Source organism: Centropristis striata, chromosome 24 (assembly GCF_030273125.1).
Source record: "Centropristis striata isolate RG_2023a ecotype Rhode Island chromosome 24, C.striata_1.0, whole genome shotgun sequence".
NCBI lineage: Eukaryota > Metazoa > Chordata > Actinopteri > Perciformes > Serranidae > Centropristis > Centropristis striata.
Genome location: NC_081540.1, coordinates 17290725 through 17304810, shown reverse-complemented (window position 1 = coordinate 17304810; position 14086 = coordinate 17290725). Strand labels below are relative to the sequence as shown.

The following is a 14086-nucleotide window of genomic DNA, read 5'->3' as shown; positions in this document are numbered from 1 at the left end:
TATAAAATAAATGTACAAATTTAATATAAGATTAAATGTGCATATGCACTAAATGCAATTTAAGAAAATAAACATTCTGTTTTCTAATGAGATCAGAATCAATTAAGTTAACTGATGTTAACATTTGATTTTAGGAAATAAAAACATACTTTCTTTAGATTCTATGAATTACTGCATATTAACATGTAAATGTTTTACGTTACAGCTATGGGAGGTAAGTACGTCTTGACCTGTCACACTTTCTCCTTCTTGTGAGATGTTCCAAATATTTAAAAGTTCATGGAGAACAAGTTTTAAAATAGAGCTTTGTCTCACTGATGTCAACATATGTTATATGTTCTTCAGCATTTCTCAGTCAGCCATGGAGGGCTCTACCAAAGTGAGTATGAGCACACATAAAGTCAGTGTGGTGCCACTGTGGCTTCAATCATAATGTTCCTACTGTGCAGTCAAAACAATACAGTATCATATTAATGCAGTATTTTAATCTAATATTGTTCTGTCATGTAACAGGGACAAGCAGGAAGACCTCACTTTTGTGAAAAACTACCAACCTCGAAACAAAGGAGCAAACCATCTCAGGATTCTGCTATATGGACCAGTCGGTGCCGGCAAGTCCAGTTTCATCAACTCTGTGGACAGTATCTTACAAGGCAGAATTACCGGTCGAGCTGAAACAGATGCAATCTCTGGGAACAGCTTCACCAAAAATGTATGAATACCTGTTTATCATCAGACAAAAATATTCAGCAAAACTTTAAATTCTTAAAGAACTGCATGCAGTTAAAAACTCATCAAAACCTTAATTAAAGTGAGTAAAATAGCAGAAAGAATTGATGACAACATGTATTCAGTTTCTATGATAATCTACAGTTAAACAAAAATCTGCATTGGGAGTATCTTAAACCAAGCTCAGAGCTGCTGAAAGAAAATGGCATGTAGAAGTCCTACTACATGTCTTTCTGTATCTCAGCTGGGTGGCACTGAATCAGTTGCTAGCACCTAATTTTCTGGCTTTACACCCCTCTCTGAGAGTGAGGTTTCCAAACTGTTGACATGTAGCCGTCCTACTACATGCTCGTTGGACCCTATACCAACAAACCTTCTTCAGTCCATTAGCCCAACCATCACACCAGCTGTCACATCTGATTAACGCCTCACTGTCCTCCGGCACTTTTCCCACTGCATTCAAAGCAGCTCGGGTAATACCTCCACTCAAGAAACCCTCTCTCAACCCTGCTGAAGTCAAGAACTATTGTCCTGTCTCACTTCTTCCATTCTTATCCAAAACTATTGAACGGGCGGTCGCTAAGCAACTTTCAGAATTCCTCCTACAGAACAATCTTCTTGATCCAAATCAATCTGGTTTCAAAAGCGGTCACTCAACTGAAACTGCTCTGTTGTCTGTGACAGAAGCCTTATGTGGCGAGTGTAAAGTGAACTAAAGAAATTAAACCTTATAATTTAAACAGCCAAATTAAGGAAAGAAACCGACAACGCCACCCTGGGAATTTCACCCAGGGAATTAATTTGGGAGCAGCACACAGGTAAGGTTTACTCAAAGGCAGGAGACGTGGTTATGAAAATAGAAATAGTTTTATTATATTTTTTTCACAATAATCTTAAAAACAGTCCTTCAGATATAAAAGCAAGAAAAGCAAACTGGGGGGGGGGGGAGAGCTGGAGCTGACTGGATGGACAAGGGCTAGTGCGGAGGGGGGAGGAGATCCACCAACAATAAAGAAATCAACTTAAAACACCCGACATACGTGATACACTCTAGTGAAGACCACTCCCAGGACACAGCAAACGACGGAAAAGGGGAGGACACCACCACCCGAGCACGAGCACCACCACCACCAGTCTCCAGCAACTAAAGAAAAAGGGATAAACAAATTAGTGGGCAAATCAACAAAAACAAACACAAGATCAAATGTTAACAAAATCAGTGACTGCCCATTTTAATCCTAAAATAACATGGTGTACAAAATAATCCTAGAATAAACACTTATAATAAAACACTCAATCCGGGTCTGGATCAAAGTCCGAATCAGTGTTCTGGGGGCACGGTGTGGGCCGTCAACAGCGGGCAGCAGCTCGGCTGCAATACACCAGATCTATTGAGCGCGGTTGCGCATTTAGCAGCCCAGGAACGAGCTCCAGCAGGGTGATTACAGATGACAGTTTTAGTGGAGACGTCTTTAGTATGGACAGTCTTTAATAAAGACAGAGCGGCCGCGGAGACAGCCGCGGAGACAACCGCGGAGACAAAGCAGCAGCAACCACCAGCTAATTGCACACTCCTAATTAGAAAGAGATACTGTTAGCATTACGGCTTGATATTATAATACTGTAGTTGACCATACTAATACACATATACCTGTTAGGGACACACACATACTCTCAAGGAGGAGAGAGGGAGAGAGGACACCGGCCGCTGCTGGCATTCACCTGTGACCACACTAGCGTTAGCCGTCAGACAGTATCAATTAACACGCCGAGAAAGAGGGGACACTCACCAAACAGAAGGCACCGCCGCACATGAGTTGCCCAGAGCAGCATGCAAACAATCACCCTGCAAACACAAATGCCGTGAGCACGCAGAAAGAACCAAGCGATCAATGAGTCGAAACAGCGGGCAGCCATACCTGTCGGCTAAACAACCGGGGACCCGGAAGTGACGCACCAATGACGCGGATGCAAAAGGAATCGCGAGGAGAGGACGGCGGCTTTTATACGGCCCACCTCATTACCGCCACCAGTGGCACTAAACAGCCAGCACCTCTATGCTGCTACATTCTACCCCGCCTCCTTGGATCGTCGTCCCGACGATCAACAAAGTAAGGCTAACACAACAAGCTAACTCCAGGGTCTAAACAGAGCAGAGACTGAGTTGGACACAGGAGCAGAAGGATTAGCAGCATGAGCATCACCAACGGACCGTGGAAGACGATGTACATTCGAGTGCTGACCAGCAGTTTGACGTGTGGTCCGGCGTGAGCCCATGTTGCTGGAATCAGGGCAAGCGACTGAGGGAAAAGCTGGAGCTGATGCTCCTGAAGTTAAGGCCGATGTAGGCTCTTGGGATGTGGTTGGTCTGGTGGAGGGCATGGCAGAAGTGGCACCAACAGGTTGTTGGTGGTCAAAGACCAACAAATCATACTCAAAGGAAGGCTCCTCCTCTAGGGGTGGTTCTTCCCTTGGTGGAGAGTTATGAGAAGAGGCATGATCAGGTGAGTCCACTCCCACAACAGCCTTCAGCATGGTGCGGTGGACTCGTCTAACCTTTGTCTCATCATCAACTGGCACAATAGTGTACACCGAGCCACCCTCTTTAGGCATCCTCAACACTCGATACTTAACACCGGTCCACCGATCTCGGGTCTTCTGGAGCCCCCTAGCACTTAAATCACGCAAATACACCAACTGCCCTTCCTGCAGTGGCCGATCTCTCACATGCCGATCATGGACCTGCTTCCGCCGATCGGCAGCATGTTTCAAGCGTTCCCTTGCACCTTCAAATGCTACCTGCAAACGGGCTTGGTGCTCTTGAACCCACTCATGGATAGACCCACCCACGGGACTCTCGACTCTACCCAACAAGAAATCGATTGGCAGTCTGGGTTCCTGGCCGAACATCAAGAAAAAGGGGGACTCCCCTGTTGACTGATGGGGAGTTGTATTGTAACAATACAAAACATGAGGCAGACATACATGCCAATCCCTTTTCCGAGACACCGGCAAAGTACGCAGCAAGTTGTGGAGCGTCCGGTTGAAGCGCTCGCATTGACCATTTCCTTCAGGATGGTATGGGGTGGTGCGGGATTTTACAATCCCATATAAGTCACACAACTGCTGAATGAGGAAGCTTTCAAAGTTACGGCCCTGATCAGAATGCAAACGAGCAGGGACACCAAACTTATAAAACCACTCTGACACTAAAATCCTGGCCACAGTGGCGGCACGCTGATCCCGAGTAGGGATAGCCACCGTGTACTTACTAAAAACATCAGTAAGCACCAAGACGTTCTCTACACCATTCTGGGCCGGCTCTAGAGTAGTATAGTCGATGGCAAGGATTTCGTTAGGGCGGGAGGCCAAGAGATGCCCCATAGAGGTGTGCGCTTTTGGGTGGACATCTTTGGCCACTTGACATCGCTCACATGTCTGACACCATCGTGCCACATCAGAGGACATACCAGGCCAGTAGCATCGGGGCCGCAGGAGCGCCAGTGTTCGCTCCACCCCCTGGTGACCATGCTCCTGGTGCACTTGGGTCAGGACCTCACCTATCAATGCACTTGGCAACAACAGCTGAAACATGGCTTCAGCGCCATCAGAACGAAACACCTTTCGATACAGGACACCATCCCTTTCAAGTAGACGGTCCCACTGCCGCAGCAAAACCAGCGTGGACTGGGAGAGCTGTGCCCGCTCGTCACGACTGGGACGCTGCTTCTTCCCCCAAAAAGCTAACAGTTCCTGTATCACAGGGTCAGTCTGCTGAGAGAGACGAAGTTCAGAAAAAGTATGCTGTGGCCAGGCTACAATGGCAGCTTGAGTGGCCTCTGCCTTTCCCAACCCCAAAGCTTGCTGCAGAGACTTTGGCACTGCAGTACCTGGAAGCATTGCTGCGACGTCCTGGGGACCAGGTGGGTACTGACGAGAAAGAGAATCGGCATTGGTGTTACTCTTTCCTGTTCGGTACTTGATCTCAAAATCAAAAGAGGCTAGCTGGGCTGCCCACCTCTGCTCAGTAGCAGCTAGCTTAGCAGAAGTCAAATGACTGAGGGGGTTGTTATCAGTATACACAACACATTTATTACCCAACAAGTACTCTCGGAATTTCTCTGTCATGGCCCACTTAAGGGCCAAGAACTCGAGTTTCATGGAGCTGTAGTTCACCATGTTTCTCTCGGTGGGTCGCAGGCCCCTGCTCGCATAGGCTATCGGCCTCACCTTGCCTGCCTGAGCCTGAGAAAGGACCACACCCAGGCCACCATAGCTTGCATCAACTTCCAGAATGAATGGAAGGGAGAAGTCTGCATAGGCTAACACCGGTGCTGTAGTGAACTTGGCTTTCAATGTTTCAAAGCTCTGGTTACACTCATCAGTCCAACACCTGGAGAGCCGCTGATCAGTCCTCTTACTAGTCTTAGTACCACCACACTCTGCCACCGCCCTATGCAGAGGAGCTGCCAGCTTGGCAAATCCTTCCACAAACCGACGATAGTAACTGGCGAAACCAAGAAAAGATCGAAGCTCTGAGGCAGTAGCAGGAATCGGCCAATTAGCAACCACTTCAATCTTGCCCGGATCTGTGGAGACGCCATCGGCCGATATCACGTGGCCCAAGTAGTGTACCTCCTTGCAAAAGAAGGAACACTTACTGAGCTTGGCTTTGAGGCCCTCATGTTGAAGCCGCTCCAGCACCACCCGGAGTCTCTCCACATGTTGTTCCACAGTGGAGGAAAACACAACAATATCATCAAGATATAACAATAAAGACTGACATTGCTGGTCACCAAAGATGCGTTGCATTAACCTCTGGAAGGTGCTGGGCGCGTTACAGAGCCCAAAAGGCATTCTGTTCCATTCGAACAAACCAAAAGGTGTACAAAAAGCAGTCTTCGGCCGGTCAGCCTCAGTGACTGGCACCTGATTGTAACCACTGGCCAAGTCCAGGGTAGAGAACCAGCGAGCACCGGACAATGCGTCCAGAGACTCCTCTATACGTGGCAGTGGGAAGGAGTCTTTTCGGGTCTTACTATTGAGCTGCCTATAGTCAACACACATACGCATACTACCATCTTTCTTCCGTACCAACACGATGGGGGACGCGTAGGGGCTGCTACTCTCACATATTACTTGAGATGAGAGCAGCTGGTTAATGTGTTCCTTCACAGCCTCGTACTCGGAGGGTGGAATGCGCCTATAGCGCTGCGTCACTGGAGTATCATCTATCAGAGGAATGTCATGGGAGATAAGATTAGTACAACCCAAATCTGTGTCATTGGTGGAAAAGACTGAAGAGTAATGTTCAAGCAAGGACCTCACCGGACCCTGCTCCTCCACAGACAACGACGACAAATCCACACTCTCCACCTGCTGCGGCACACTAGAGGAAGCTGCCTGGGAGGACACGGTGGCCACACCTGATGGCACCTCAGTGACCCCTGAAGGGAGGCTGACCACATGCACAAAATTCAGTGTGCCCACAGCAGTGCGGGGGTACAAAACAACATGGTTACAGCCAACATTAATGACAGGTATGTAGGCTGTGCCCCTGATGACACGAACTAAAGACGGGGAAGCAAGCAACCCAGCAGGCAAACCAACCTCTAAAGGCTCAAATAGTACTGTAGAACCAGAGTACTGCTCAGAACATGTGGCAGCCACAATTTTCATCACCCCGCCTGGAATCTGCAAACCCCTCTTACCCCTGACCTTCACTTTCCCTGGAGCATCCTGAGAAGCTAGGTCACTAGCGTGATGGCACTGTTGCAGTGCCTGCACGACCGGCTTGGGGGCCTCTGAGATACAGACCTGAGAAAACAAATCTACACCATATTGGCCAAAAAGCTCCTGATAACACTTACGGATCACGTTCATCCCCAAAACTCCAGGCACTTGAGAGGGCACACCACCAGGTGGGTCCCTCACCACCAAAACACCACATTGAGGCATTAGTTTACCACAAAGCTGCACGTCGAGTTCAAGGTACCCAAGGTAAGGAATAGTCAGACCATTGGCAGCCCTAAGCTCCAACCAATGACACGAACGAAGACGCTCCTGGCCCCAAGGCTCAAGATGCTGGCGGAAGAAACTCTCAGAGATTGTAGACACCATGGAACAGGTGTCTACCAGGCAAGGGACCCTCACACCACCCATGTCTACATCCAAATGGGGGCAAGACGAAATCAATCCCGAAGCATCCAAGTTGCGTAAAGCAGCTTTTGAGCCAGTAGCGGCCCCACCCAAACTGTGGCTCTGCAGTTCGGTGGGCACTAGTTTTCCGACACCGGAGAGCGAGACTGCCGACCAGTATTCAAGTGGGGTCGTGAAGGAAACTGAGAACGAGAAGGAACACGCACCCCATCACACTCACGTGCATAATGTCCTGGCTGATTACAACGTCTGCATATTAAGGGCCCTGATGGTGGTGGATGACGGTACTGGTTGGAGTTCTGTAGCTGAGCAATGCTCCTCATGAGCTGATTAAGCTGCGCTTGCTGATGCTTTAACATCTCCCTCATCTCACTCATCTCAGAAGCCGTGGAGGATGGAACACCCCCCTGGGGGCCACCATGAACACCATACTGGACACCATACACTGAGGGGACTGATTGGCTGCGACCTCTCGCACCACCAGGCAAACCTTCCCGCTCCCAGCGAATAGCCTCGGCCCTCACATCGAGCAAGGTGCAATCAGGCTGACTACGCACCCGCTGCTTCAACTCACGACACAAGGAACGATTCAAAACGTGCTCGACAAACTGATCTCTCAAAAGGGTTCCGGCATCCGGCATGTCAGTGGGGGCGCACTGCTTCACCCTCTCCATTAGGCCCATTAAAGCAAGGGAGAACTCCTGAAGAGTTTCTCCCTCTTGCTGCCTCCTGGAGAAGAAAGCCTGCTGCAGTGAAACATACGACTCTGAGCACCCGTACAGCTCCTCCAAAATGGCAAATATTTTAACAGGGTTCTCTCTCTCAGCGGCTGAGCGATACTTTATCTCATCCTTGGCCTCTCCCTCTAGGTGGTCGAGCAGGAAAAACGCCTGCTCAGACTGGGACAAACGCCGAGCCCTCATACTCGCCTGCACCTCCTCCACCCACTCACTCAATCCTACGCCTGTCCTTCCCCTAAAGACCGGACACTTTCTATCTCTAGGCACAAAAATTAACCTCTCTGCTACGGAGGGACCAGAAGTGGGGGGGATAACAGGTGGTGCTGAAGAAGTAGATGGCAGAACACTAGGGCCAGCCTGTCCCTGTCGTAACCGCTCATTATCTGCTGTTAACTGTGCAATCAGCCCTCTAAGTTCAAGTATTTCGTCCTCCATGATTACTACAAACTCACACTACCACTAACTATGATGCAAAAGCACCACAAAATTCAAACCTGTAGTAGGCACCAAAACTCAACGTCCACAAAAGGGCCACTGCTGCTTTGTCTCCAATTACTCCAATCTGTATGCACAAACAGAAAGAAAATTAGGCCACACAACAAATTAAAGACAACAAAAGGAAAAAAAAACAGGAAAAAAAAAAAAAACTAAACAGAAGTGAACACACGTCTCAGCCGTTAAAAAGAGCAAATCCTGCCGACAACGCCAAGTTTGTGGCGAGTGTAAAGTGAACTAAAGAAATTAAACCTTATAATTTAAACAGCCAAATTAAGGAAAGAAACCGACAACGCCACCCTGGGAATTTCACCCAGGGAATTAATTTGGGAGCAGCACACAGGTAAGGTTTACTCAAAGGCAGGAGACGTGGTTATGAAAATAGAAATAGTTTTATTATATTTTTTTCACAATAATCTTAAAAACAGTCCTTCAGATATAAAAGCAAGAAAAGCAAACTGGGGGGGGGGGAGAGCTGGAGCTGACTGGATGGACAAGGGCTAGTGCAGAGGGGGGAGGAGATCCACCAACAATAAAGAAATCAACTTAAAACACCCGACATACGTGATACACTCTAGTGAAGACCACTCCCAGGACACAGCAAACGACGGAAAAGGGGAGGACACCACCACCCGAGCACGAGCACCACCACCACCAGTCTCCAGTAACTAAAGAAAAAGGGATAAACAAATTAGTGGGCAAATCAACAAAAACAAACACAAGATCAAATGTTAACAAAATCAGTGACTGCCCATTTTAATCCTCAAATAACATGGTGTACAAAATAATCCTAGAATAAACACTTATAATAAAACACTCAATCCGGGTCTGGATCAAAGTCCGAATCAGTGTTCTGGGGGCACGGTGTGGGCCATCAACAGCGGGCAGCAGCTCGGCTGCAATACACCAGATCTATTGAGCGCGGTTGCGCATTTAGCAGCCCAGGAACGAGCTCCAGCAGGGTGATTACAGATGACAGTTTTAGTGGAGACGTCTTTAGTATGGACAGTCTTTAATAAAGACAGAGCGGCCGCGGAGACAACCGCGGAGACAAAGCAGCAGCAACCACCAGCTAATTGCACACTCCTAATTAGAAAGAGATACTGTTAGCATTACGGCTTGATATTATAATACTGTAGTTGACCATACTAATACACACATACCTGTTAGGGACACACACATACTCTCAAGGAGGAGAGAGGGAGAGAGGACACCGGCCGCTGCTGGCATTCACCTGTGACCACACTAGCGTTAGCCGTCAGACAGTATCAATTAACACGCCGAGAAAGAGGGGACACTCACCAAACAGAAGGCACCGCCGCACATGAGTTGCCCAGAGCAGCATGCAAACAATCACCCTGCAAACACAAATGCCGTGAGCACGCAGAAAGAACCAAGCGATCAATGAGTCGAAACAGCGGGCAGCCATACCTGTCGGCTAAACAACCGGGGACCCGGAAGTGACGCACCAATGACGCGGATGCAAAAGGAATCGCGAGGAGAGGACGGCGGCTTTTATACGGCCCACCTCATTACCGCCACCAGTGGCACTAAACAGCCAGCACCTCTATGCTGCTACACTTAAAAGAAGCAAGAACAGCAGCAAAGTCCTCAGTTCTCATTCTGCTTGACTTGTCAGCTGCGTTTGACACAGTTAACCATGGCATCCTCCTCTCTACTCTCTCTAAAATGGGCATCTCTGGCTTGGCTCTGTCCTGGTTTGATTCCTACCTCAAAGGACGCTCATTCAGTGTATCCTGGCATGGACAGTTGTCTAATTTGTATTGCCCCTCCACAGGGGTTCCCCAGGGCTCAGTGCTGGGACCCCTGCTATTTGCTATCTACACCACCTCTCTGGGTCTGGTTATCCACTCACATGGCTTTCCCTATCACTGCTATGCAGATGACACTTAGCTCAATCTGTCATTTCCTCCTGATGACCCATCGGTCTCTGCTCGCGTCTCTGACTGCCTCTCTGACATAGCCACTTGGATGAAGGCACATCACCTCCAGCTGAACCTTTCAAAAACTGAACTGCTGGTCCTTCCTGCTAAACCCACAATACACCACAACGTCAACATCAAAATTAACTCCCTGTGTCTTGCCCCCACCAGGGTGGTGAGAAACTTAGGTGTGATGATTGATGACCAACTCACCTTTTCCAGTCATGTCGCCTCAGTTACCCGGTCATGCCGCTTTGCACTTTACAACATCAGAAAAATCAGACCTTACCTAACTCAACATGCCACTCAACTCTTGACACAAGCTGTTGTCATCTCAAAACTTGACTACTGTAACGCCCTCCTGACAGGCCTGCCAGCCTGCACAATAAAACCGCTTCAGATGATCCAGAACGCGGCGGCGCGCCTGGTCTACAACCAGCCAAAAAGGTCACATGTCACACCGCTGCTCATTGAGCTCCACTGGCTACCTGTTGCAGCCCGCATCAAATTCAAATCTCTATTGCTGGCCTACAAAGTTGTCTCCGGTACTGCTCCTACCTACCTGAACGCCCTGATTCAGGCATATGCTACCTCACGACTGTTGCGCTCTTCCAATGAACAGCGCCTGGCTCTGCCCCCCGTTGGTCCAAGGCAATCCAGACTCTTTGCACTTCTTGTTCCCCACTGGTGGAACACACTACCAGTTCCTACCAGAGCAGGGCGTCCCTCTCTACCTTTAAAAAAAACTCCTGAAGACCAGCTCTTCAGAGAGCATCTTCTTTCCTAGCACCACACAATAATTCTACTCCTTAAAGAATTGTCACTAGCACTTATTGATGCACTAATTATTATTGCACTATACCTTGATTGTTTGCTTTTATTCTTCCTGTAAGTTGCTTTGGATAAAAGCATCTGCTAAATGACCAAATGTAAATGTTAAATGGACGTAGAAATTATATTAGATTCAAGTAATGTATGAAGTACATTCTAATCCTTGTAAACCCTCTGAATTGTATTTTTTTTTTAATTCACATTAAACTCTGGGTGTGGCTAGGAAATATTTTCTAGGGTTTAATCTGATGCCACCATGGATAAATTTAAAGAACTGGATAACTGATTGAAAGATGGGGCCCATTGTGTGAAAGTTGCTGACCAAGTGAATAAACCACAAGGATTTTTAGATATTTGTTGGTGTAAGAGTTGTCTTTGTATCTGGGATTTACTAATGATGTAAGTAATTGTGCCCTCTGTTTTACAGTACACAATTTACAAATTCGATAAAGGTCCAGACGACTATTATAATTTTGTTTTCAATGACATCATGGGCTTTGAGAACAATGCCAATGCTGGTGTTCTTGTGGAAGACATCAAACTGGCCCTGAAAGGACATGTGGAAGACGATTACAAGGTAAAACTCTGACATCATTGAAAGGTGCCCTGTTTTCTTTATGGATTCAGGGTATTGTGTGTATCTCTGAAGTATAAACTGATGAAATGAATGTATTTCCCTCCTCTTACTGCTGCAGTAAGCAGTTTTCTTCTCTCCTGCCTTTGCATTGCTGCATTTCTGATGCAGTACTGCCACCTATAGACACTACGCCACACTAATTATAATTAGTACAGATTATTATTATAACAAGTAGGAAAAATATAATTTGTCAGTATTTCCATTGCTTTCTAGTTCTCTCCCAGCCAGAAACTGAAGGAGGGTGATGGAGGTTACAGGTCATCTCCCACTCTGGACGACAAAGTTCACGTTCTGGTTTCTGTGATTCCTGCCAACAAAGTATCTTTAATAAAAGAAGACAAATTTGTGGAGAAGATGAGAGAAGTCAGACTCGCAGCAAGTGACATGGGTATGAGCAGACATCACAGTGGTTATTACTCTATGTAGATTAATGATGTCATATTGTTTTTCATGAGCAGCAAAATAAAAGATTGTAATACTGATTAGGTTTCTGTCTTGACAGGAATTCCCCAACTGGCTATTCTCACCAAAGTGGATGAAGCCTGTCCTGAAACCAGGAAAAATATAACAAATGCCTATTACAGCAAGTATCTGAAGGAACAGGTAGATTTTTTACTGGTGATTTTTTATTTTTTTAGAATTATGTCGGAATTCGATTCCCAATTTAAATTTTCTGTTTTAATGCACAAAAATCTTCTCAGGTCGCCCTGTAACTGATCAACTGAAAATGCTTTTACTTTAAAACTCAGGTCGACACATTCAGCTTGTTGCTGGGTATTCCACAGAGCTCCATCTTCCTCGTGAAGAACTATGGTCCAGATCCAATAGTGGATGATGACAAGAATCTGCTGATACTGAGCGCACTGAGACAGATGATCACATTTGGAGAAGACTTCCTCAACCACCTGTAGACCTGCATTCTGCTGAAGAAGACTGTGTACGATCAAAGCTTGAAAACACACCAGCTTCCTTTAAAATATATATATATATATATATATATATATATATATATATATATATATATATCATATAAAATCAGGGAAAGCAGCATTTCATCGTATAAGGCTTCATTCCAATATATATGTATCCTTCTCATCACAAAGTCTTTGTTCGTGATAAAAAAAAAATCACTGATTAAGTTTTCAAGGAAAATAAACCTGTGATTCTTTAGCATAATTAAAAATACAATATCCAGTGTGGTTTAAGTTTTTATTTAAGAAAGCAAACACTTTCACTTAACACTTTACTGATATTGTGGTGCAAAAGTGAGTTTGTGTGAGTATACTACACTTAAATTGATAGATTTTTGTTAAACAAGTCTTTATCTTGGTGTCTAAAATATGTTTCGCACATATGTAATGTTAACAACTGGGTCAATTATTAGCTCCATCCATGGACACTCCCACAACATTGTTAAATAAACTAGTAAAACTTATTAGATTAACTGAGGGAAGCAATAAGATGGAAGTAAGATTCTTAAAACCAGAAGTTAGATAGCTATTTACTTCCACATTCAATAATAAGCTGGATGATACATCTCAGATTCTAAAAAGTTGTGACACTGTGTAAAACGATGATAAGAACAGATTGCATCAAATTCAGAAATACCCACAGGATTTCCTAAATGAGCCCCCCTTCTTACAGGAAATTAAAACACACTTGTACCTAAATGTAACAGCAGCCGTTTTAAACACATGCTTAATGTTGATTTGTAATGTTGTGTTTGGTCAATGTAGCCAATAAATCTACTTGGTTAAAATTAGGAAAAGATCATGTTTGTAAAATAAGTATGTTGATTATGTTTGTAACTACTTCCTGGTCAGTCATTGAGTCCACACTTCAACTTCATACTGATGTTAATAAAGTGCATTTATTCTTCTGAACATGTAAATGGACATCTTCATTGAACACCGTGAAAACTAAAAATGAGGAGATGAAAAATCTCAATGAATATTTATAACAGACAGCAGATTTTCCAATCATTCAAAAAAACCATGCTCCACATGGTTGTTGTTGTAAGATGTGTTGTTCTGGGATGGGTGAGTACGAGTATAATCAGTATACCCACTGCAAAAAACTAGACTACACCACTGGGTCTACCTGTTGGTACTTGGTGTGGAATAGTCCAGGATTGTGGTGGTTTGTGAATTTTGGGTAGTAGGTAAAACAGTCTTGGTCACAGATTTTCAGGACCCCACAGGTCGGCCTACGTGAACTGTTTAAAATGAATTTACGGTTCTAAATTGTGGTGAGAATATTTCTTATTATTGTCTGGGTTGTAGGTACCATGGAGAGTGTTAGAGGTATATAATAGGTAGTATTATCTAATTGTCTCTTGGCTTCTATTAAGTAATTGGTTTTGTCCTGTAGGACAATTTGACCACCTTTATCAACTGGTTTGATAATGACGTCTTTTAAGTTTTTTAGTTTTTTTTAACGTTTTCCTGTGGTCTTTTGTAATATTTTTATTATTATTATTAACATTGTTGGTTGTTCTGCGGGTTCTCCAAGTGTTAAGGTCTGCTGTAATGAGATTTTTTATTTGAGCGGAT

General features: G+C 45.4%; 1 protein-coding gene across 1 annotated transcript; it reads left to right on the top strand.

Moving 5' to 3' along the window:
- Positions 1-245: 245 nt before the first annotated feature.
- Positions 246-12445, top strand: LOC131962963 (interferon-induced protein 44-like). The gene is made up of 6 exons (XM_059328080.1): positions 246-379; positions 514-712; positions 11325-11474; positions 11748-11922; positions 12037-12137; positions 12284-12445. Exons 1-6 carry the CDS (start codon positions 318-320, stop codon positions 12443-12445), a joined length of 849 nt encoding a protein of 282 aa, XP_059184063.1. The 5' UTR covers positions 246-317.
- Positions 12446-14086: the final 1641 nt, after the last annotated feature.

Coding starts and splice junctions, on each gene's coding strand:
- LOC131962963 (XM_059328080.1), top strand. CDS start 318: ATGTCAACATATGTTATATGTTCTTCAGCATTTCTCAGTCAGCCATGG. Junction 380..513: donor CCATGGAGGGCTCTACCAAA/GTGAGTATGAGC, acceptor GTCATGTAACAG/GGACAAGCAGGAAGACCTCA. Junction 11,475..11,747: donor ATGTGGAAGACGATTACAAG/GTAAAACTCTGA, acceptor ATTGCTTTCTAG/TTCTCTCCCAGCCAGAAACT.